This window comes from Arachis hypogaea, chromosome 20, assembly GCF_003086295.3.
Source record: "Arachis hypogaea cultivar Tifrunner chromosome 20, arahy.Tifrunner.gnm2.J5K5, whole genome shotgun sequence".
Taxonomy (NCBI): domain Eukaryota; kingdom Viridiplantae; phylum Streptophyta; class Magnoliopsida; order Fabales; family Fabaceae; genus Arachis; species Arachis hypogaea.
The window spans coordinates 4266433-4291963 of record NC_092055.1 but is presented as its reverse complement, the minus strand read 5'-3'; the positions used below and the strand labels follow the sequence as shown (position 1 = coordinate 4291963).

Sequence of the window (25531 nt, the reverse complement as noted above, 5' to 3'; positions counted from 1 at the left end):
CTTGCTCTTCTTTGTTTAGCGCGTTTCCGATGTATGTATATTTGCTTGCCTCGTTTGTTAATTGAACTTTTGTGAGGTCATCTGTTGGCATTGGTTGCTCCTGATGGTTGGTCCGAGGATCTAAGTCTGCCAATTGGGGTAATTTCTCTGAGTTGTATACTGCTTGGATGTACTGTTGCTCAGGTTGCCTCAAATATTCATTCTTTAGGCCGGCGTTGTAACACTACCTGGCCTCTCTCTGATCTTCATGAATTGTTACTACTTTGTTATCCTGTAAGAGAAACTTAACACACAAATGTACAGTGGAGATAATAGCATTGAAGGCGTTCAAAGAAGGTCTGCCTAGAATTATATTATAGGGACTTTTGCAGTCGACAACTAAATATTGTATGTCCATGGTTTTATAGTCAGGATAATTTTCAAGTGTAGTTTGTAACCAAATATAACCTCGTATTGGAACTCGCTCACCTGAGAAACCTACCAGTTCTCCCGTTGATGGTTGGAGGGCTTTATCACTTAGCTTCATTTTCTGGAATGTTGAGTAGAATAGAACATCTGTGCTACTCCTAAGATCCGTCAAGACTTTCTTTACCAATGGTTCTCCGACCTGTGCAGATATGACCACTGGGTCGTCGAGGTTGCGGTTTTTCACTTTGTAGTCTTTGGGGAGGAATGAGATCTCTGGTTTGTCTGGGTTGATAGGTTGGGACGAGTTTGATCCCGTTACTGACATCATAGTTTGGTAGGATCTCTTCCTGGCCGAGTTGGTACATCCTCCCCCTGCAAACCCACCAGAGATACAATTTATTATTCTACGTGGTGGATTAATATCTTCATTTACCTTCTTCCCTTTATCTCGAGAATTGTCAGTTGTTTTGGAATGTTAGTCGAAGTCTTCCATGTTCCATTTTCGTCCTCGGGTATCAATGTATTTGTCTAATAGGCCTTGTCGAGCTAGTTTTTCAGGTAGATCCTTTGCTATGACACAATCATCTATCGTGTGTCCGTATTTCTGATGGAAGGTGCAGTATTTGGATTTGTCCACGTATCGCTGGTCTTGGTATGTGCCTGCATTGCTTGGAGGTTTGATGAGTTTTGAATGCGGAATGTCTCTGATGATGCCCTCTCTTTTAGTGTTGAGAGGCGTGTAACTGTCGAACTTTGGCATGAGTTTAAATGATCTTTGGTCTGTTCTATTGTTTGCATACTTGTTTCGTTTTTCATCCTCCCTGCTTGAGGTAGACTTCTTTGCTTTCCGCAGTTGTCGGAATTTTTCAATTTCAATTTGGCTTGTCTCTTTTTCTCAAAACTTAGCTAGGGTTTTCGGCTTTGTTACGACTATGGTTTCCTGGAACTTCCCAGGATGGAGGCCGCTTTTTAGGGCATGAAGATGTACTTCTGGATTTAAATTAGGTATTTCTGTAGTTGCTTCAACGAACCTTGTCATGTAGTCCTTCAGGCTCTCTTGTAGTCCTTGCTCTATGGTGCTCAGGTAGTCGGAGTTGTGCACATATATTTTGGATGCAGCGAAGTTGTTGACAAAAAGATTGGCTAACTCATCAAAGCTGGAAATAGATCCTTCGGGTAGGTTGGAAAACCAAATCAGGGCGGCTCCATCTAAGACCGTTGGAAAGTTTGGCATAAAATTGGATTGGATTTTTTATCATAAACATCATTGTGTGGAATTTGGTGACGTGGATATTGGGATCTCCTATCCCTTCGTAAGGTTTCAGGGTCATTGGTACGGTAAAGTTCTTAGACATTTGAAATCTCATAATCTCCTTTGAAAAGGTGTTAGTTCTTTTCGTGATTATTTTCGGGGGAGTTAGTATAACGTGCTTAGCCTCCGACGTATGCTCATCATGGTCGTCTTTGTTTTTAGCATTCTTGTGCCCTCCTCCCTTGCTCTGGCTGTGCTGCTTCTGGCGCAAGAGTTCGACCATTCTTTGGTTATCTGTTCTGAGGGATTCATTGATGGCCAGAAGTCGGCTGGGTTAGGGTTTGAGGGAGCGTGGCTATGCTCGTCTGCCATATGTTATGAACTGCAAAAAAGAGATAAAAGTACAAAAAATATTTTCAAAAGTTGCAGGGTTAGAAAGCAGGCCCCACGGTGGGTGATGAATGGATTTTTGACGATATAGAATTTCACAAATGAAATATCATTGCTAGTATAGTTTCTAAACCAACAAAGAATCCTCACATACAAAAATTTGGTTGTCACAAGTAACAAACCCCTAAAATAATAACCAAAGTATTCAAACCTCGGGTCGTCTCTCAAAGGAATTGCAGGGAAGTGTTCTTCTTATTGGTTATGAGATGTACATTTTGGGGTTTTGAATAAGGGGTAAGAAAAGTAAATTGCAAGAATAAAACTAACAAATAAGAAAGCTCTTGGCAAGATATGAGAACTAGAAGTCCTATCATCATTATCTTCTTCAATTATGACATCAATGGTCCATTACTCCTACTTAGTCAACCTCTAATTATGAAGAAAAGTCAAGTGGATAAATCAACATGAATCCTCAAGTCCTAGTCAACTCCTAAGGAAAGACTAGAGTTAGGAGAATTCAAATCAATTAGCAACTTCCAATTATCAATCAACAAAAGAAGTTGATAACTCAAGAGTCTCCAATTACTCAACCAAAGCCAAGAGGAGAAAAATCTACTCTAACATCCTCCCAAACATTTTGTCAAACACTTGGAAGGCATAAAAGCAAAGCAAAATAGAATTGCAAGAAAAGTAAATCTACAACTACTAATTGCAAGGAATTTAACAACAACAATTCAAATTGACAATAAAGGAACATATAACATGAATTGCATTAAAAGAGAAATAGAAGAAACAAAAGTGCATCAACATAAAAGTCAACAATGACAAGAATTAAATGCTAAACTAGAGAGAAGAAAGGTAGAGGAACAAGAATTGATAAAGAAAAAGTGAATCAAAGCATGAAATTAACCTAGATCTAAGAAATCCTAATCTAACCTAATCGTAATTCTAGAGAGAAAAGAGAGCTTCTCTCTCTAGAAACTAACTAAAGCATTCCCTCCAAAATTCAATTAACTAAAAGCCCCCTAATCTCCTCTTGATTTCTGCATATAATAGTCTCAGAAATGAGTTGGATTTGGGCCTGGGAAGCCCAGAATTCGCCTTAGCGTTTTGCCTTTAATAAAGTCACGTGCGAGCGTCGACGCGTATGCGTGGGTCACACGTACGCATCGCTTGGCAATTTGCGCTCCACGCGTACGCGTCGCCATGCGACTTCACAATCCACGCGTGCGCGTCTGTTGCACGTGCGCATCGATGAGTGCATCCAAAATCCTTGATTTTCCATGATTTCTCCACTTTGCATGCTTTTCTCTTCACTCCTTTGACACATTCCTAGCCTTTTCAACCTGAAATCACTCAACAAACACATCAAGGCATCTAGTGGAATCAAAGGTGAATTGAAACTAACCAATTTAAGGCCTAAAAAGCATGTTTTCACTCTTAAGCGCAAATTAGGGAGAATATATAAAACCATGCTATTTTGGTGGATAAATGTGAAAAAAGGGTGATAAAATCCCCTAAATTTAGCATAGAATGCACCACCAAATAGTGGTGCATCAGTGGGCACCAAATGTTCCTGTGTGTAAAGACATCTCCGAAGTATAGCTCGTTTTGCTAATGCTCAAACTAGCTATCCTTGGATAAAAGGGGAAGGAACGTCATCTTCTTGTAAGGGCGGCGGCGTTGTGCACTTGCAAAGGGACTCCAATGCTCAAGTAAGTAAGAGTAAGAGATTATTCAAAAGAATACGGAATGAACAACGTATCTGTGATTGAATGAGTTACTCGTATATATTATATTATTTGTGGTAGTTATTAGTATCTGTGTTACTGGTTTGACGGAGTCCTTTGTTAATACTCCGGTATTTACGGTTTTAGTGGTTTTGGTTGGAGAGAATCTCGGGGAGATTATCCGTTTTGGTGGAATTTGATTCTGAAGTTATTGTTGTGGGTCAGTTCTTAGATAACAGATCACCACATTTTTCTCCCTTTTGTTGTTGCTTATTATTAATGGACATTTTTTTTTGTTTTCCTTCTTTTAGATGACATAGATAGTGATTAATTGAAGCGTAAAGAAGTTGCAACAAGTGGTTGAGGGAGGGAGGGAGAGTGAGAGAGAGAAAAAAGTGGTGTTGTTTGTGGAGCAACGAACATCTTTTTTTTTTCTTCTTCTTCAAGCCAACTCTTTCTACAGAACATACTATAACACTCTACCTTCTTCATTAATACATTCTCTTCTATTCTTGCAAATGGATGTCGACCCATGTTCTCTATTGCTGCTCATAGTGTGTAAGGATTTAACAAGTTACGAACAATGCCAAAAACGAGCAAGAAGAAGTTTTAAAAGGTTTTTCTCCACTTAAAACGACGTCTTTTTTTATTATGTAATTGTGGAAGTTAAGCCTCTATTGATTTTATATTGTCCAACTAAGCACATAAAGAGATATGTTAGCGAGCTCACACACTAAGTTAGAGGCCTAATGTGATAGGTCAATTTTTTTTTATCAAAACTTAACGAAAGAGGAGAAACGTCTTCAAAGATTGCATTGTATTACGGATGTAAAAGATAAGGATCGAGGTAGAGTTCTTTTTTTTATTTTTATTTTAAGAAGTCAGATTGTTATTTTTAAAAAATAAACAATGACCAAATTGATAGTTTACTCTAGATAAAAAAAGGAATAAGTATTGTTTTGGTCCCTCACGTTGAGGGTCGGAATCGAACCCGTCCCCGATCTAATTTTCGATTTAGAATCATCCTTAACGTTTTTTTTCGTATTAAAATCGTTCTTTTTAATTTTTATTCCTAAACTACCATTCTTTTTTAATAAAATTTAAAAAATTAAAAAAAACCCCTTCCCCCCTCCCCCACCCCTCCGGTCTCCCCTTCCCCCTCCCCCACCCCTCCGGTCTCCCCTTCCCCCCACCCCACCCCCGGTCTCCCCTTCCCCCCTCCCCCACCCCTCCGGTCTCCCCTTCCCACCACCATCCACCCCATCCCACCCCCACCTCACCCCCGGTCTCCCCTTCCCCGTCTCCCCTTCCCCCCTCCCCCACCCTCCGGTCTCCCCTTCCCACCACCATCCACCCCCACCCCCATCCCCACCCCCCGGTCTCCCCCTCCTTGTCTCCCCTCCCCCCATCCCAACCGTGTTTTATTTTTTTTTTTAATTTTTTAAATTTTATTAAAAAGGAAGGGTAGTTTAGGAATAAAAATTAAAAAGGATGATTTTAATACGAAAAAAAAAACGTTAAGAATGATTCTAAATCGAAAATTAAATCGGGAATGGGTTCGATTCCGACCCTCAACGTGAGGACCAAAACAATACTTATCCCAATAAAAAAAATACCATTTTTATTTAAGCTGATTTAATAAGCTAATATTTTTATTAAATATGGAGAAAAATATATGGAGGATGAAAGGATGAGGGTCCCACAAGGGCGGGCAGCAAAAGTAGCAGCCGGGGAGGTACTACAGACTACAGTTACAATAGGCGTTGGAGTGGGTCCCACTGGTGTTCCCTTGTTCAGGTAATACACGTGCATGCCAAATGCTATTATCTGCACTGCTCCGGTGGGCCCCCTCTGCGGCAAACCCTTTCCGCCTCCATGCTCCTTATTGCTTCATTACTCCTTCACTCCCTTGTACGCGCCATCCTTTTCCCAATTCCCACGCGCCTCCATCACAGCGTTACAGATGCAAATATACATGGTTATCATTCTGTTGGTTCCAATTATTTTAGTGCCTTTGGCTGCAAACGAAGTGCGCCAAGTCATGGCAAGTTGACAATATATAATCTAATTTTATTTAATTATATTATTTTTGGATGCGGATCTGCGGATTACACATGTTATGCCATGCCAATAGACATGCATCGATTTCCATTTGACATTTTCTCTCCAAAAGTGAATGCATGTATAGTTCTCGCGTTATGTCTCCATTGTATTAGACCATACACTAAGGAACCTTTTTTATTCCAAGTTTTGTATTTGAGGCCTGCCTGATTCACATTATGAGTTGAACATTTCAACTACCAAACTTAGGATAGTATTTACTAAAAACAAACCCAAATTGAAAGCATTGACAAATTAAAATGAATTAACACCGCCAGTCTAATAATTTTTGTTTAATTTATACGGCAAATTAAAAGTATCTCATTATTATTATACAATATATGGTGCGTACAAAAGAATGGAATGGACGGTGTTGGCAAAAATTGGTAGAAGTGAGGGCACAGGAGAGGACCACAAAACGAAAATCAAAGTTTGAAAACGAGTGTATGTGCTTTCTATGTATAGTGTATACCTAGCTAATAGATGATGCTGCAGTGGTTGGTTCCCTAATAGGAATGTGAATTCAACAAAAATGGTTTTCGTTTGGTTGCTACCCAACCTATCGTTACCAACTTACGTGTCCTCTTGAGGGACCCTTACAATAAGTCGGCAGGCGCACAATGCAAGCTGCCAGCTTAACCCTAAAGAACTTCCTCATCATAATTATTACCATATTTTAGTATTATTATTATTGCATCATACATATAGCTTCATCTCAATTTGGTTTTGCCCTATTATTGATTTTGTATGACACAACTTATCATAAGGAGAGTCTTGATTGTGGACAATAATATTACGTGTCCAAAAAATAAGAAAAGAATGTTTGGCTCACGATCTATCCCGTTTTAAGATGTGATGAATATAAAGCGAATTTAGCTTATATTACGCGATCATTGGTATACATATGTTGCAGTTTCGTTAACTCTGATCCTCAATCTATTTATGACTTTTTTGTTTAATTTCAAGATCTATGTTGCTGTATATTAAATCTGAAATTAGCAAATTAAAATTAATAAAGCAAACAAGTGGTATGAAGGATAATTAGCAGAGATGAGATGAAAAGCATGTGTGTACGTGTAGTATGATAGATACTGATTGATTCAAGTGATTTATAGTTGAACGTCGTATAGTTAGAAGAAGGGACAAAGATGAGGCAATGGAATAAGGCCACGTGTGAGAGGGAGATGTAGATTTGAATCCCCACGCTGTATTAGGCATTGGAGTCAGCTTCAACGCACAACACGCAATAGACATCTGTCACGTGGCGTCCTCTCCTCAATCAATCATTCACCATTCATTCCCCTTCTACCACCACCAATACTCCAACCAGTCTGGCCGCCTCTTTAACAACACCCAATTAATAATACAGACACACACACACGCACTTAAATGGATCATCAAACATTTTCATCTTACTACTATTATTGAAGGCAAAAACTGCACTGCACTGCACTGCAAGTAAAAAACCATGCATTATTAGTTTATTACAACTAATTCATGATCATCATTAACAAAAACTAGTGGCAGTTTCGTAATTAACATTGGGGTTTCCGGAACAACAGAGATCCAAACGGGATCGTTTAGTTTCCCAGTCGCAAAAAATTGGACACAACAATCGCCTATCTATTCTATTCACAAAACGATTACCTCTTCTTAATTAGATTTTTTCTTAACAAAAAAAAAAAAAAAGGATAGAGAGACTCATAATCCGGGAACATTGAAAATTACGGAACCCTAAGGTTCAAGCCATCTCTTGTGGAGGAGGTTCGTTCAGGTCTAGAACTAAGCCTCTTCCGTTATTCTTAGCGACATCGCGGTCGTGCTGGTTCAGATCAATTACCGACGAAGAGTCCGAGTCACTCTGCGCTCCCGCCGCCGCGGGACGGTTATAACCAAAACCGAACTGGCCGTGACCAACCATGCCGGCGCGCAGCACCGCGTCGAGGTACAGAGCCTGCTTCGCCGCCGGCATCCGGCAGGGAAACACAGCGAACGGCTGCTGGAATGGGAACCGAATGGATCCGGAGAATCCAGCTCCAGCGGGGGCCAAGTTAAGGTCTAAGGGCGACGAATCAGCTGCTGCGGTGGCAGCGGCAGAGTAGGAGTCGCGGTCCCGGCTGGAAGATTCGACGGTGCTGCTCTGGCTGGGGCTGCGGTTGTTGTTCTTAACGACGACGATGTTGTTATTGTTGTTGTCGTCGGAATCAGGAAAGGGGAAGTTGGTCTTAGCCTTTGGGCCACGGAACTCTCGGGCGGCGGCGTCGTATGCACGCGCTGCGTCCTCGGCGGTGTCGAAGGTGCCGAGCCAAACGCGGCTCTTCTTGCCTGGATCTCTGATCTCAGCAGCGTACCTTCCCCATGGCCTCTTCCTAACACCCCTAAAATGTACCTCTTTGACGCCGGCGCTACCTTTGCCGTTAACCTTAACGGCAGCCGTCTTATCCCTGGGAGCCATAATGAGTAATATTAATTTTTGGTTTTGGTTGGGAAGAGTGTGGGTAAGAGAGGGAATAAGGTGTAGAGGAAACGGGGGAGCAAGTGAGCGTTTATATAGAGATATGAGGCATGGGCTTATGCGGTTATGAATTCTGATGAATGATGATGGATAACACGATGGAGAGAGTCAACAAGGAATTTGACTGTACATATGCTGTGGTGTGCTGCTGGTAAGAAAGAGTGCCAAATTACGAAACTAGTCCCCGAATTACGTGGCATGTGGGTTGTCTACATAGCAGACAATGCTCTCTCTCTCTCTTCCTCCCGCACCTTGTTTCTCTGATACTTCCTTTCCTCTTGCTCATGGTTGGGTTCAATGCACTCTCTCTCACGCGCGCTTTTTAGCATAACTATACCCTGTACATGCTGCAATCGTTTTTTAATTTATTTTTAATCTTGCATTTAGTTAGTTATTAATTATTGCTTTGTGGTATGAGCGTTATTATTTGCGGATATAAAGTGGGGGCTTAAGGCGGGGCGTGGGGGCCTTATTTGAATGCACGAATTAGGTAGTGATTTGTCGGAATATGGCCAGCTTTTTCCTTGATGGCTCCGCAACGGAATAGAATACTGCAACACACTTATTTCGTGAACCTCTAATCAGCTTCCTTTTTTTTTCAAATATAGTAATAGCAATAGTGGAGGCGTAACATAATCAAATCCAAGTATCAACCAAATAGTCATACTAATAGGAGCTCAAGGTCATTCGTACCTTTTGGAAAAAAAAAAAAAAAAAAAAACAACACATGAGATGGGCGATGGGGTACAGTACGTAGAAAAAGTTGTCGGCGGAATCATGTGTCTCGCCGCGTGACTTGATAAGGTACTAGTATATTTAGTAGTAGTAGATCCATATTATAATTAAAACTAATTCTAGCAGCTTATGGGATTAATTAAATAAGGGAAGTGCTAGGGGAACAATGAAAATTTTGAACAACATAAACAACCACCAATCAAATGAAAATACACTACACCCTAATTTAATGCTACTAATTAAATTTATTCTTTTAACCCTATTAATTCACATTGTTTACACATTGTTCAAAAATCTTGTTAGTTACCTATATTTTTTCATTAAATAATTATAGGAGTGAGAAGGACTGATTTGAAATGAGGGGATGGGAGGGGCCGCATGTATATGTATGATGGCTGCTATTGTTTATGCATTGCCAATTTGCCATACATAATGGACATATGAATCTGCGGCGGCACTTAATTACAATTATTAACTATTTGCATTATTTTATTGGAATTTTTTCACATGTTCCTTTTACTTTGTTGGAACATCCATGCTCCATGTACGAACAGGTAGTTTGTATTAATGTTTAAAATAATAGACAGAAAATGACTAAAAAGCACATGAAATATGAGACGAAAAGTGAACGGCTGCAGTTAACTTTAGATATAGCATTGTAGCTTCTTTTTTTTTTTTTTTAAACTCGTTTGATGGCTTCGGAGCTTATAAGCATGAAATTTGTTAAATCTGTTTTCAAAAGTAATTGGAGGGAAAATTTTAAGTTTAAGCTTAAAGATTCTACTAATTAAAAAAATTTAATAGAGAACTAATTATATTTTAGCTAATATTTTTTTAAATTATGTGTTCATCTTAAATTCTAAAATGTATAAGAGAAGTTTATTCTTAGAATAAGAGGATTAATTAAAAAAATAGTTATCTTTAACTTATAAATGTAAGCAATTAATTAATATATGCAAGTAATTTTAATTAAATATAACTTTTTAAAATAATTTAATAAAAATAGATTTAATATTAAAAGCAATTAATATTTAAAATCTTGGCAAATAATATGCATTTAGTAAAATAACATATTTTTAATATAGTGGAGAAAATCGGATTAGTAAGTAAGTACTATATGTATAAAATAAACAAAATTAAATTATATAATAATAATAATAATAATAATAATAATAATAATAATAATAATAATAATAATAATAATAATCCTATAAAATAAATAGGCAAATAAAATATACAGTGCGTCCGTGCCAAAGGGAGTCATTTGTTTTGGAGAAATGAAAAGGAGACAAAAAAATTAAGTTAATAAAGAGAAGGAAGTCATCTGTTTAGAAAAGTGCAAGATTATATATAATTTCCTCTCTTTTTTGTAGGCTAAGAAAACAACTCTTCGTCATGGTGCTCTCCCAAAAAAAAAAAAAAAACCAAAATCAGTCAATACATTTTTTATTCAATCTCATCCTTACAAATATTTGATTATATATTAATGCTTAAAAAGAATAGAATACCAATATACCAAAAAAGTACAGTGATACATGTAAAAACTTTCCTGTTTTATTAATTAATTGGAATTAAAGAAAGGAAGTACTTAAATAAAGATATTTTTAAAATATTTTTTTAAATATATTTTTTAGTAATTAAAATTTAATATATATAATTAATTAAATTGTGTTAAAAATTAGATTAGATAAATTGATTTGACTAAAAAATCAATAAATTATATCTTGAATCGATCTAAATTATTATTTTTTTATAAAAATAACTACAATATTTTTATTATAAAAAATAACTAAAATACTCTTATTCTTATTATTATTGTATATATGTATAAATTTTGAGAATCTTAAATCGTAACCCTTCTCTTCTATTTTATCATCATAAAGTTATGATTTATAGTTTTCAGAATCTAAAAAAATATATATAATATAAGTATTTTAGTCATTTTTTTATAATAGTATTATTAAAATTTGATTTGCCGATTTTTTGTATAAATTAATTTATTTGATATAATTTTGACAAAAATAATACAATTAAATCAATTATATATATTAATTTTTAATTATTAACAAATACAGTGGCTCTGAAGAAATGGAAAAGGGAGGAGAATATAAGGGGGTGGTAGTGGGTAGTGGTTGACACTTGACACGCGTGCAGTTACGCGTCTTGACTGTTGCATGTATGTGTGTTTCTTCCTTGCTTCTTCTACATACGTATGTAGCTTAAACTAAGACACATTCTTGTACCATATACCAAGCTACTTACCGTAGTACTAACTGATATGTCCACACTGTATGTATGTATGCATGCGTACGTATAGGTTCAATGAAAAGTATGCCATTCATGGATAATCAAATTTGAGTATGGAGACGTGAAGCAATGGATACACGTATAGGAAAGTTTTCACAAATATATCTAATTTTTAATTATTTATCTTAATTATATATTATATATACTTTTTATAACATCAACGAATTAAAAATTACTGGAATATCAATATACCGATACACTTAAAAATTTTTCACACGGACATATGTTACATGTATGTATCTGGTGATTCCAATATACGCCGCGCGCATTAAATTCTAGAACGTTAGAACCATGTACTATTGTTTTTATGTGCTGCTAAAGGTCAATTATTTGTACATTAATTATACTACACAAAAGTTTTTAAACATCATGTTCTAATAATTTTAACGATTTATTTTAATTAATATATATTATATATATGTTTTATAATTAAAATTAATGATTAAAATTAATAGAATATTAGTGTACCTATCTAATATATTTAAAATTCTTTTTATATTATAAATTATCATGATGTATATTCACAATAATATTGTTAATTAAAAGGAATTTTAATTAAGGAACACTGCAGTTTAAGCCTCTAAGATCACCACATAATTACAGGAAGATCATATTAGGAGCATGTTTGGAAACAGAGAAAAAAGATTTTTAAACGGGGGGAATATTTGAACTAAAGTAGTTGGTGTATCCTTATGAGCAATCGATCAAAATGGAGGTCATTAATTCAGCCATCAAAAATGGACTTTGTGTAGCGAATTTTATTGCCTAACGATAATGAGAATAACGTTTACTACATGAGTTCATTTTGCCTAATTCTAGGTCTAACATCTAAGGAAATTAATTTCTCATATATAAAGTTATGTAGTATATATGTATTAAAACGAGGAAATATGTGTGTCAAGTGACACACGAGGAAAACAAATTGAAAAAGAACCAAGTAAGAAGATTAATTCAAATACCACATAGTCAATTTTCAACCAAAGGCCAACATTTTCCGAGTTCCCCACCGAGCGTACACGCTAGCTATAGCCTAATCAAAACCCTCCACCAGCTCCAAGTAATTAAGAAATAGACAAGCTTCATTTATATACGACAAAAACAATGACCATTATTCACATGTCATTTTAATATTTCACATATGTTCATACTATATAAAATAATACTATATATGTTTTTAATAATATTGATTTCATATCACTAATACTATAAGGCATAAGGATTAAGGAATCGTACTTTAGGGTTTTAAAAATTGAATTCAAAAATAATAATTGATATCATAGGACTATATAGTTATCTAAAAGAAGAACATGTTGAACGGAGAATATTAGTTTTAAGAAAAGTACATATAACATCAACAAATTAGCAACATGAATTATATATTTAAATGTGGTAAATTGATCTTAGGTTAGCCGCTAGCTAACCTTTATTATTATGAAAATAATCTCGCTCATACAAATTTAAAATATTATAAACAAGTGTAGGCAATTATAAATATTTTAAAGATTTTTATTCTAATATCGAAGGAATAATTTAGTCATATACAATACCCAACAAATAATAATGCTTAGGAATATGAGCGTATCAATCACCTATTGGGGAAAAAAATTGAAGATATGCGATAAATAAAATTGAATAAGGTATTTTTTTTTTGTTGAAGTTTGTCAAAAATTTGGAAAATATTTTTAAATTTAAATTTTATTTTTGACAAATTTTAAAGAAAAAATATATTTTATCTAATAAAATATTAAAAATACGACATGAGAATCCATCCACATCCCTTTTACTCGGCAGCCATCCATACGTGTCAACCACTAATTACGACATGGCATAAGCTTTGCTCATCCAGCAACCTTGACCACGTGACTATCACGTGTTTCCCTTTCCCACTTATTGACTTTGACTACCTTATTGCCCTCCTATTCACATATATATGCATGCTCTTGACTTGATTCGTTTTTGGAATAAAATGATTCTTTTGGTTTTTTTTTTTTTTCTGACGATGTTCTCGTCATGTTAACTGCTAATTTGTAGTAAATTTAAATTTTATTTAAAAATTTGTCATTGGTCAATGAGTTATTGTATGTATAAAATAAGGTGAAAACTCATACGCAGTCAACTTTACGTGAAGTTGATAGTTAAGAGTCGTTAGATGAAAATTTAATCAAATCAATCAAATCATCTAACTGTTCTCAGTTATCAATTTCACATGAAGTTAATTGCTATTGAGTAAAAAATAATCATTAGATCAATCCAACTTTTTTTTTTTGTATTTTTTTAATAAGAAATATAATATAATAAACATAAATGTGGGCTGCTAGCCTGCCACTATAACTGAGTTTCATTATTACAGCATATGTTGCATGCTGCCTTTTCTTTCTTTCTGAATTGTTTCCGTCCGAAACGTGTTGACCATATTAATTAATAATTAATTAAACTTGATGTTAGATATGTTAAGATTTGTTTTGAACTTCGAATGATCCGTATGTATCAGCACAATCCTATGTAAACTTAACACATAAGTTGTTATTATATTCCAAGCAATTATATGTGAAGGTAGTGAATATGGTGAGTTACAGATAAGTTAGAAATATACATAGTTGACCTGCCACGCATCTGATGAAAATAACAACGGGGTTGACTCCTTACAAGGAATATTCCAATTAAACTAAACAAATAATTGTTTACTAGAATAATTTATATTTCAAGAGAAATTACTCAAATGAATTTCTTCTGGACTTTGGAACTTCTTTGTGGTTCATCATATACAGTTTTAGAGTAGCTTAATACTAGTATATATGAAATAAAAGAGTGCAACAAACGTCACATTCCACCTAGGCATTAGAGAAAATAAGGCAAAAATAATAGAGTAATAATAAACTATCCTTATACAGAACACAAAAGTAGAAATAGTTTAGAAAACAAAACATCCTTATTATTACTAATCCTTTCATCGCTTAAAAATCTTGGTCTCCTCTTGAGAAAAGTCAATTTGTTTTGTGTTTGGAAAACAACATGTGCCTAACCAGCGTGTATTTATGGAGTAAGTTCTGTTTTTTTATGCGTAGGTTGATCGAAACTGGCCCAAATTTAATCTTGCTAAATCTATTACGGAATCTCAATAGATATAGCTAGAGCTAGGTATAGGTATCAATGTATCATGGTATATGGGTTAACTCGTTTACACTTTGTTTGGATGTTGCAAAGAAAATGAAAGAAAAGAAAATGGAAGAAAAAGTTGAGCTATTTGTATGTTGTTTGGATGAATAGAAAATAAATAGAAAGAAAATAGAAAATTTTTTTTGTTTGGATGGAAAGAAAAGTAAGAAGAAAAAAAATTATAATAGTCTAAAATTACATTAATACCCTTATAATAAAATAAAATATATTTTTATTTATTCATATTTTATTATATTTTATAAATATTATAAAATATTATAATTTTATATATTTAATTTAAATTATTTATCTAATACATATAATGTTTAAATATAAATTTTTATTATAATAATATATTAAAATAAATTTATATTAATATTTGTCAATAATAATATAACTACGGGTAGTATTGGAAATACAAAATTATAGCACTTTCCTTCTTGTTTTCATGCTTGTGATGGAAAGAAAATTTTTTTAGTGGGACTCACAAAAATTTTCTTTCCTTTCTATTTTTTTTTATAACCAAACAAAGGAAAATATCATTTCCCATCCATTTTCTTTCCATTTATTTTCTTTCCATTCATTTTCCATCAAACCAAACATAATGAATCCGTAATTCGCACCATTTAATTCATGGACTAAATGGTTTGAATCCGCGATTTAGTAGACCAATTTTTTTTTTTTTGGTATTTTTAGCAAACCAATCTAATAACCTACTTTAAATATATATAATATTAACAAAAATGTATTTATATGGATTAAAACTAACCATCTATTTAAAACTTATTTCTTTCCACCTCAAAATTTATTCTTTAACTATTTAATTGGACCTAAAATTGGCATAAATATCAATTTATTATTGTGCAAGATTTGTATCTTCTTCTGTGGTTCATTCTCTTGCCAATTTTTTAGTTATAACTCATGAACAGCTTATATATTGCAAGTTTAGTCCTGTTCAATCTGTTAATACTTAGCCCATTGTGATTTAGGCTAAACGACATAAGCCTAATTAATAAGAATTTCGGTCTTTTCTTGAAAAAAGTAAATGATTATTTCATTCACAGCTATATTAGTAAAAGTGAATCTTTAATTTATATAGTTGATTGAAAGTACAACTGTACAAGGAATAGCAAATTGAGTGTTATAGTTTGTGTTACTTAAGCAAAAATGACTTGCAAGGAAAGCAACTAACATTCTAACAGGCTTTTCCCTGTTGCATGCAGTTCATGCCAATCAGCTGCTATACAAGAGCAATGATTTCTTGTGCTCTGGCAAAGTTGTCTATAGGCACATTATGACTCTTTTTTTTTGTATATATAAGTAAAAGTGGTGATATACTTTAACATTGTAATTTTTGGTGTTTTTCAAAAATGTGGAAGATACACAAATCGGAGGTCCGATTTCTATATTTCAAATTTTTAAATTTTTTTTAACAAAAATCTCTCGATCCGATTTCTGTTCTCTCATAAATTCCTTGGTCCGATTTCACAAATCCTTCAGTCCGATTTCTGTATCCTCACAAATCGGACGGTCCGATTTCTCTACTTCTCACAAATTGAACGGTCCGATTTTTGTTTATCTAATTAAACGGTTCCACATTTGAGAATAACACTCCGTAAACCCACATTTTAAAAAAATACCGTTGCTACTCCAATATCAAAAACAAAATCTGGACCAAATATTCTTATTGCTTTTATGTACAAATCATTAATCATATAACAGATTTAGACATCCATGTGTGAAATATCAAGAGTTATGATATTGTTCATAATAAGAAGTGGATCTCACGCATACCAAATTCACCTAATATTCAATTAAACCACTTTTTGTTCTTGTTCTTGTTCTTTTTACCTTTTAGAATTTTGTTTAAACGAGCGTAACAAGTTTTGAGGAATTGAACAAAGACTGAATAACGTTTAATGGTAACTACAAATTGAAGAAACATATTTATGTATGTACAAAGCGTAAAGACATTTGCAAGTGGTTGCACATGGAATTAACTTTGCTGAGTTGTTGTCTTCAAAAATCTACCACCCTACATACCCCAAGAAACTGCAAACGAAGATGAAACAGAGAACAATCAACATGTATGCAATAGAGAGAGAATTGGAAAGGAAAGGGTACCTGAGAGATCTGAGAGCAAGGTGTTGAGTGAGAGCATGGAAGAAGAAATTGGCACCATGAAGGAACACCACGATTCCTGTGCACCCCAACACGAATAGCTCCACCATCATCTACTTTCTTCAATGAACCACAAAACTCATCACTAACCACACTTATATATTTTGGATTATTGGTAGTATGTGTTGGAGGGTGGGGTCAAGTGTCAGTGGATGACTTGCATTGCAGGTTATATAATATATTCTTTAATGGAGAGAATGATTGTGCAACAGCCATATATATACATACATACAGATATGGCAAACACACAAAATAAATATATACAGTATACACCTAAGCTCAGAGGTTTGGACCAATCTCAATTATATTACCCCAATCATTTCAAGGAATAAAAATATCTGATATTCAAGTTTATAAGGAAGAATATTTATAGGTGCCTTCCATGTCATTGTTGCTATAAATACATAATATATTTAACAACCATCATTTTTCTAGAATATAATTATATTAAGGCGAATATTGAGTCCATTAAAAAAACAAATCATCAACAGTTTAAAAGTGATATTTTATTTTTTATTTGGTTGGAGGCGATCAACATTACTATGATTAAGAGAAATGATATTGCCAACTCATTTTGCAAGTAAAGCTAGTATCATAAAATACCAATCAATAGCCTCACAATGCTTTCAGATACCATGGATGTGTGTTGCACAACTGAAATAAATCATAAATAATAATTGAATCACTAATTTGATAATTTCCTTTTCTTTGCCTGATAGGGAACATGATACAACTTCAGCAAAAACTGACTTTCATAATTCAGCATTAGTAAATATAATCATATATCATCAAAGCTAAGCCAAAAGTGCCACTGCTTCAAAAATATGAATGAGGCCAACATTGAATAGGCACTGTATCCTAATGATGGATGCAAAATGCAATATAAGTTAGTTTGATTAATGATTAGTCTCTTTGATTTCATTTCATTGGTCTCCTAACAATGCTGAAAAGAACAAATCCTGCACAAAACCGGATCTCCCAGCAGCTTGTCTCATCCTTTTCTCTCTCTCTTCACTACTCAATGTCAATGAGGGATCAAAACTGCAAAACAAAGATTTATCAAGAGACAAATATGATTTTCTCCCAAGAACTTTGATTGTCTTCTTATCAGAAAAGGATAATGAAGAGCACCTTGATTTCCAGATATGTACAGGTGCCGGATTCGAAGAGGAATCTTCAACATGTGTTACCTCAGATTTACAAATTTCTTCTGCTTCCAAAGCAGGGAAATTAAAAATAAGTGAGGATAGTAAGGGATCAGTAATAGCATTAGTCACAGTACTAGTGCTGCTTGTTCGGTATCCACCACCAAGAAGCACCTGCAAATGAGCCTCGCGAAGATCTCGGCCCAAAAGAGACAATGCCTGACTGTTAGGAATGGCAACTCTTCTTAACCTTCGTCGTCGCTGTAAGTAATCCTCAGTTAAGGGAACCAATTACAAGTTAACATATATGCAGTTAACTTCATGTGAAGTTGATAGCTAGGATCCAATAGATAACAATTTAGTCAAACCTGTCAAATCATTTATCGACTCTCAATTATCAACTTTACATGAAGTTAACTGCATCCGAGTTTCTACCGCTCAGAATAACCACACAAAGGATATTTTGAACAAGTGCGCATGCTGGAGCGTTATGTGACTCAACATATCCCGCGCAACTTTAACTGAGCATATCGGACAAATCTGCATGATAAAACAATAAATCATGAGTCTATCACATGTTATAACTTATAACCATGTTTATGGATCACTTATAATAAATCCTCTTTGACAAACAAGTTCTAATACTCCATCCAATTTAAATAAACTAGGCAATTATATTTATATACATTATTGGCATTCTTTAATTTGTACCATAATAATAAGGATCTTGTGCTAGTTTAATCCAACCCCTCTTGTTTTGTTATGATTTTCAATTTACACAACAAAACACATCCATCAACAGAACCAGCATTGACTTCCATTATTATGCACATGTAGATAAAGGTTCCAATAAATTTCAGAAACAAGATCCATACCGTGACTTTGGATTCGCAGGAATGCTCGTCTTCGAGATGGGAACAAAGGGAAAGGATGTCGAGTTCCACATAGCAATAGGGGCATGGAAAATCAGGTCGAACCCCATCTTCCATATCAAAATCATCCACTCCTAAACGATCTAACAGTGCCCAAAGATTAATCTAAACAGAGGCAGGAAAATGTGAGAAGAGAGAAAGAGATACGAACCAAAGTGGGAAGGTTGGTGATGGTGGTGAAGGGCATGGTGGCGTTTGGCGGCGGCGATACGCGAGGTCCAGAAATCAGAATCCATTTGTTGATTGAAGGATTGAATGTTAGAAAAAAAGGTGGTGACTTGAATTTGTTGTTATCTAAAAATGCTGAACAAGAGAGGTATGCTTCACCTTCACGAGAGAGAGAGAGATTTGTTGTCTCTATTCTTTTTGTGGCTTGCGACAACGTTGGATTTCATGGGAAATGTGTTGCCGCTGTTTCATGCCTTTACTTCACCTTGCAACAGTTACTTATAAGCTTAATTTTAGTGTTTTTTTTAATGATTAAACATCACGTTTCACTAAAATTAGTTTCCAAATAACTACAGTATAAGAAAGTAAGGTGTAATGTTCAATATGCAAAAACGTAACAAATGTAATATCAAGAGACTTTAGAAAACGTGCATATGCCTTAAAAGTAGTTTTTTTGGGTGTCTATACGCCTTAAAAGTGTTGTGATAGGAATTGGACGTGATGCTCATTTTCTATATAAAGTTTACATTTTCAAAAAAAAATAAAATAAATAAAGGTTGACAATATCCCTTTCATAAGCTTATAAATAGGAGGTGAACCTCTGTAAATGTAACAGAACAAAAAAATACAATTCTCCCTTTCTTTTCATACACAAGCAAGTAATAATAAAATCACTTCTCTCTTTATGTTGCAATCAAATACTCTTCTCTTTATATTTCTACTACAATTCTTTCTCTTCTTTTATTTTATTAGAATTCTAAATTCTCTTTTCTATTACTCTTTACATATAATATTAATAGTAATATTAATCATCTTTATTATATTGAGATAGTAACAATAAACATATGCAATTCTCTCTCTTTTTATTTTTAATACTTCTTTCTATCTTTGTATATATATATATATATACATTACAACATGGGTTTTTTACTTAAATAAATTGTATGGGAGTCAAAATTACCTGATTCTCCTGAAACGGATTCTGCAACGTAAATCCCCTCTTGGTATTATTATATAAATCGTCCTAGGCTGCACAGGGTTACATAAAACGTGAATCATCTCAGTCTAGAACGATTAATGCATGAACATGTAAGGCAAATCAAACGTAAATCGTGGCAAGGTCTCCAGGGTTAGAAGAAGAGCATAAATCGTCCCAGGGTGGTAGATTTCATGTGTTAATGGGCTAACTCTCACTGGGCTGCCACGATTTATGCATTATTGGGACCCTCTTCAGCCTGGCACGATTTATGTGTTAGTTTGTAACACTAACTGGGTTGGGACGATTTATGCCCAAGTTAGTAACCCTAAGAACTCAAGGATTTAAAGATTTAGGATGCATGTAGTTTAGCATAAGACGTTAGAAATCAGGCTTTTTAGTAGCTTAGTTAACACTCTTACTATAGAGTGATGGTTGCATAATAGGGTACTCTTATCTATAATATTTTAATTTAAATTATATCTATTTAAATTTTAACTTAAAAAATAAAAATATACTTTTTATAATTTCAATTACTAATTTTATTGAGAAGATTAAATTAAATTAAAAAAATACTAACAAATTATAATAAAAAAGTACTAAATTTTAATACATAAATTTAAATTTTTTCTTTAAAAAAATGTCAAAAGGTGTTAAAAAATATTAATTTTGCATAATATAAATTTATGTTGTTTTAAGTAACATAAATTTAAGTTTTTATGAAATTTTTAGTATTCGTTGTTTATATAATTCTTTTAATCATTTTTATTAATGCATATTTTTTATAAAAATTTTTTTTGTCATTTTTTATTTGACTTCATATAAATTTTAATTATTTATTTATAATTTTAATTATTAATTCTATTAAAAAAATCAAACTAAATAAAAAAAAATACTAACAAATTATAATAAAAAATATGCATTAATAAAAATGATTAAAAGAATTATATAAACAACGAATACTAAAAATTTCATAAAAACTTAAATTTATGTTATTTAAAACAACATAAATTTATATTATGCAAAATTAATATTTTTTAACACCTTTTGACTTTTTTTAAAGAAAAAATTTAAATTTATGTATTAAAATTTAGTACTCTTTTATTATAATTTGTTAGTATTTTTTTAATTTAATTTAATCTTCTCAATAAAATCAGTAATTGAAATTATAAAAAATATATTTTTTATTTTTTAAGTTAAAATTTAAATAGATATAATTTAAATTAAAATATTATAGATAAGAGTACCCTATTATGCAACCATCACTCTATAGTAAGAGTGTTAACTAAGCTATTAAAAAGCCTAATTTCTAACGTCTTATACTAAACTACATACACCCTAAATCATTAAATCCTTGAGTTCTTAGGGTTACTAACTTGGGCATAAATCGTCCCAGCCCAGTTAGTGTTACAAACTAACACATAAATCGTGCCAGGCTGAAGAGGGTCTCAATAATGCATAAATCGTGGCAGCCCAGTGAGAGTTAGCCCATTAACACGTGAAACCTACCACCCTGGGACGATTTATGCTCTTCTTCTAACCCTGGAGACCCTACCACGATTTACGTTTGATTTGCCTTACATGTTCATGCATTAATCGTCCTAGACTGAGATGATTCACGTTTTATGTAACCCTGTGCAGCCTAGGACGATTTATATAATAATACCAAGAGGGGATTTACGTTGCAGAATCTGTTTCAGGGGAATCAGGTAATTTTGACTTTCATACAATTTATTTAAGTAAAAAACCCTTACAACATATAATATTATTATATATATATAAATTATTATTGAGCTAATTATTTTAATACTAGAGTCTTCTATTTATACAACTTTATTTTATATATATCTTTTATTTTACAACACGTTATCAGCACGAGACTCTGATCAAATTTTTAGGAAGACTCAGGTAACAAATTTTCATTATGTCGAAGCTCTCTCATCTTGAATTCAATGCTCTTGATATATCTGGAAACAATTATTTATCATGGATACTAGATGCTGAAATCCATCTTGATTCAATGGATCTTGGAGATACCATTAAAGCTGAAAATAATGCATCCCAGAAGGATAAAGCCAAAGCCATGATTTTTCTCCGTCGTCATCTTGACGAAGGATTGAAAAATGAATATCTTACATTAAAAGATCCTGCAGATCTTTGGAAAGACCTTGAAGAAAGGTATAATCATCAGAAAACGGTGATACTTCCTCAGGCCCGATATGAATGGACGCATTTGCGTTTACAAGATTTTAAATCTATAAATGAATATAATTCTGCAATGTTTCGAATCACCTCACGAATGAAATTGTGTGGGAAAAAAATAACTGATCATGATATGTTGGAGAAAACTTTCTCAACCTTCCATGCCTCGAATGTGCTCCTGCAGCAGCAATATCGAGAGAAAGGGTTTAAGAAATATTCTGAGTTAATTTCTTGCCTTCTTGTTGCCGAACGCAACAATGAGTTGTTATTGAAAAATCATGAAGCGCGCCCATCTGGCGCCGCCCCATTTCCTGAAGTAAATGCGGCAAATCGTTACCCCAGAAGAGGTAAATGGCAAGCTTTTAATAACAAAAAAAATTATGGAAGGAAAAAGAATTATGTTCAAAAGAGAGGATCTCACCAGAAGTGGGATAGAGAAAGAAATATCGGGCAGAGTAAATCAACAGAGGATAAGTGTTTTCGTTGTGGTGGAAAGGGCCATTGGTCTCGTACCTGTCGTACCCCAAGGTCGATCTTTACCAGGCATCTTTGAAAAAGAACGACAAAGGAAAGGAAACAAATTTTGTTTCAAATGATGCTGAGAACTCCACCACTCATTATGATGTATTTGATTTCTTTGAGGACCCTGAAGAAAATATTTGTCATTTGATCAATGATGGAATAGTTTAATATGTGGGATTGTGAAGTATATATGTAAATAAATAATGTAAAGAACTTATTGTTAAGTTTTATTTTCTATGTATTTAAGTTTCAAATGTGATGTACATAAATAATGAAATATTAATATGAATTTTGAAATTATTAAATGTGTCAAATTTTAAAATAAAATTTTAGTATATGACATTATTTTATGTACAGTGTTTCTTAGAAAAATAATTCTGATCAAGTATTCAATTTAACTGTGCATACTACTCATTTTATTATTATTTGTTTTTGAAGAGAATGGCAAGGATATGTAATGAAGATGTATGCCTTGCGGATAGTGCAAGTTCGCACACTATTCTCAAAAGTGATATATATTTTACCCATCTTGTGCCAAAAAAGGAATATGTTAATACTATTATTGGCTCAGGCAATGTGATAGAAGGCTCCGGAAGAGCTATAATTTTGTTTCCTGGAGGAACAAAATTTATAATAAATAATGCACTATTATCTACCAAGTCTCTGAGGAACTTGTTGAGTTTCAAAGATATTCGCCGAAATGGATATCATGTTGAGACGATGAATGAGGGAAATCATGAGTATTTATATATCACAACTCATGATTCAAATAAGAAAGTTATATTAGAAAAATTACCCTCACTTTCATCTGGGTTGTATTATACCAAGATTAGTGCAATTGAATCACATGCCACTGTAAACCAGAAGTTTATTAGCTCAAATGAATTCATAACTTGGCACGACCGATTGGGTCATCCGGGAACAACCATGATGAGAAGAATTATTGAAAACTCTCATGGACATTCACTAAAGAATCAGAAGATTCTTAAAACTAGTGAATTTTGTTGTGCTGCATGTTCTCGAGGGAAGTTAATTTTAAGGCCATCACCAGTAAAGATTGGATTTGAGTCCCCTGAATTCCTGGAAAGGATTCAAGGTGATATATGTGGACCTATTCATCCACCATGTGGATCTTTTAGATATTTTATGGTCCTAATAGACGCATCTTCGAGATGGTCATATGTGTGCTTATTATCTTCTCGCAACCTGGCGTTTGCGAGATTATTGGCTCAAATTATTTGATTAAAAGCACAATTTCCAGAAAATCCAATCAAAGCAATTCGTCTTGATAATGCTGGTGAATTTACTTCCCAAGCTTTTGATGCTTATTGTATGGCTAATGGAATAAGTGTTGAACATCCAGTAGCTTATGTTCACACACAAAATGGGTTAGCAGAATCACTTATTAAGCGCCTCCAATTAATTGCTAGACCCTTGCTTATGAGAACAAATCTCCCAACCTCGGTTTGGGGCATGCTATTTTACATGCCGCAGCACTTATTCGTTTGAGACCAACGAGTTATCATCAATTCTCTCCTATACAATTAGCTTTTGGCCAGCAGCCAAATGTTTCCCATTTAAGAATATTTGGGTGTGCGATATATGTTCCCATTGCACCACCTAATCGCACCAAAATGGGACCCCAAAGAAAATTGGGGATATATGTTGGATATGATTCTCCCTCTATAGTGAGGTATCTTGAGATACAAACTGGTGATGTGTTTAAAGCCCGGTTTGCGGATTGTCATTTTGATGAATCAAAATTTCCAACATTAGGGGGAGAGAATAAGCTTCCTGAAAAGGAACTTAATTGGAATGCATCATCGTTGATGCATTTAGATCCTCGATCAGGGCAATATGAACTAGAAGTTCAAAAGATTATACATTTGCAAAGAATAGCAAATGAATTGCCTGATGCATTTTCCGATACAAAGAGGATAACCAAATCTTACATACCAGCGGAAAATGCCTCAATTCGAATTAACGTCCCAGTAGGACAAGTAGCCACTGAAGCAAATTCACGCCAGAAGCGTGGCAGGGCGGAAAATGCCCCAATTCGAGTTGATGTCCCAGTAGGGCAAATAGCCACGGAAGCAAATACACGCCAGAAGCGTGGCAGGCCTGTCGGTTCCAAAGACAAAAATCCTCGAAAGAGAAAAGAGGTAAATAATATTCCTGTTGAAAAAGACATAGTAAAGACACCTGCAGTTGTCCAAAATTCTGATATAACGCCAGAAGACGTTCAGGTACCTGAAAATTGTGAAAATGACGAGATCTCGATAAATTATGTATTTACAGGAGAGAAATGGGACCGAAATAAGACAATTGTCAATGAAATATTTGCATATAATGTGGCATTAAATATCATGCATGAAAGTAAGGATATTGAGCCAAGATCAGTTGAAGAATGTCGACAAAGAAATGATTGGCCAAAATGGGAAGCAGCCATGAAGGCTGAATTAGACTCACTTGCAAAACGTGAAGTCTTTGGACCTGTAGTCCGTACACCTGAAGATGTAAAACTTGTTGGATATAAGTGGGTATTTGTGAGAAAACGAAATGAGAAAAATGAAGTTGTGCGCTATAAAGCCCGACTTGTGGCACAAGGTTTTTCACAAAGGCCCGGTATAGATTATGAAGAAACGTATTCCCTGTAGTGGATGCGATAACATTGCGTTATTTGGTCAGTCTATCTGCATATCATAAACTGCATATGCATTTAATGGATGTGGTAACAGCCTACTTATACGGCTCATTAGATCGAGATATCTATATGAAAGTCCCTGAAGGACTAAAGATATCTAAACCATCC

General features: G+C 34.1%; 3 protein-coding genes across 5 annotated transcripts; all 3 read right to left on the bottom strand.

Annotated features, from left to right (window-relative positions):
- Positions 1–223: 223 nt before the first annotated feature.
- Positions 224–733, bottom strand: LOC140182907 (uncharacterized). Its single transcript, XM_072230876.1, has one exon. It carries the CDS (start codon positions 731–733, stop codon positions 224–226), a length of 510 nt encoding a protein of 169 aa, XP_072086977.1.
- A 6539-nt stretch (positions 734–7272) lies between these two features.
- Positions 7273–9179, bottom strand: LOC112783130 (ethylene-responsive transcription factor 4). The gene has a single exon (XM_025825912.3). The coding sequence runs from the start codon at positions 8333–8335 to the stop codon at positions 7622–7624; it is 714 nt and encodes a 237-aa protein (XP_025681697.1). The 5' UTR covers positions 8336–9179; the 3' UTR covers positions 7273–7621.
- Positions 9180–16249: 7070 nt separating this feature from the next.
- On the bottom strand, positions 16250–19274 carry LOC112784859 (protein DEHYDRATION-INDUCED 19). Of its 3 annotated transcripts, XM_072230033.1 has the most exons (5): positions 19003–19274; positions 18795–18934; positions 18382–18459; positions 17906–18186; positions 16250–17815 (listed from the first exon to the last, which is right to left on the bottom strand). In XM_072230033.1, the coding sequence occupies exons 1-5, from the start codon at positions 19085–19087 to the stop codon at positions 17698–17700; spliced, it is 702 nt and encodes a 233-aa protein (XP_072086134.1). In that variant the 5' UTR covers positions 19088–19274; the 3' UTR covers positions 16250–17697. The 3 variants fall into 3 exon arrangements, with proteins under 3 accessions (XP_072086134.1, XP_072086132.1, XP_072086133.1); XM_072230031.1 differs by having other exon boundaries at positions 17449–18186; XM_072230032.1 differs by having other exon boundaries at positions 17449–18186; positions 18795–18925; positions 19003–19271.
- Positions 19275–25531: the final 6257 nt, after the last annotated feature.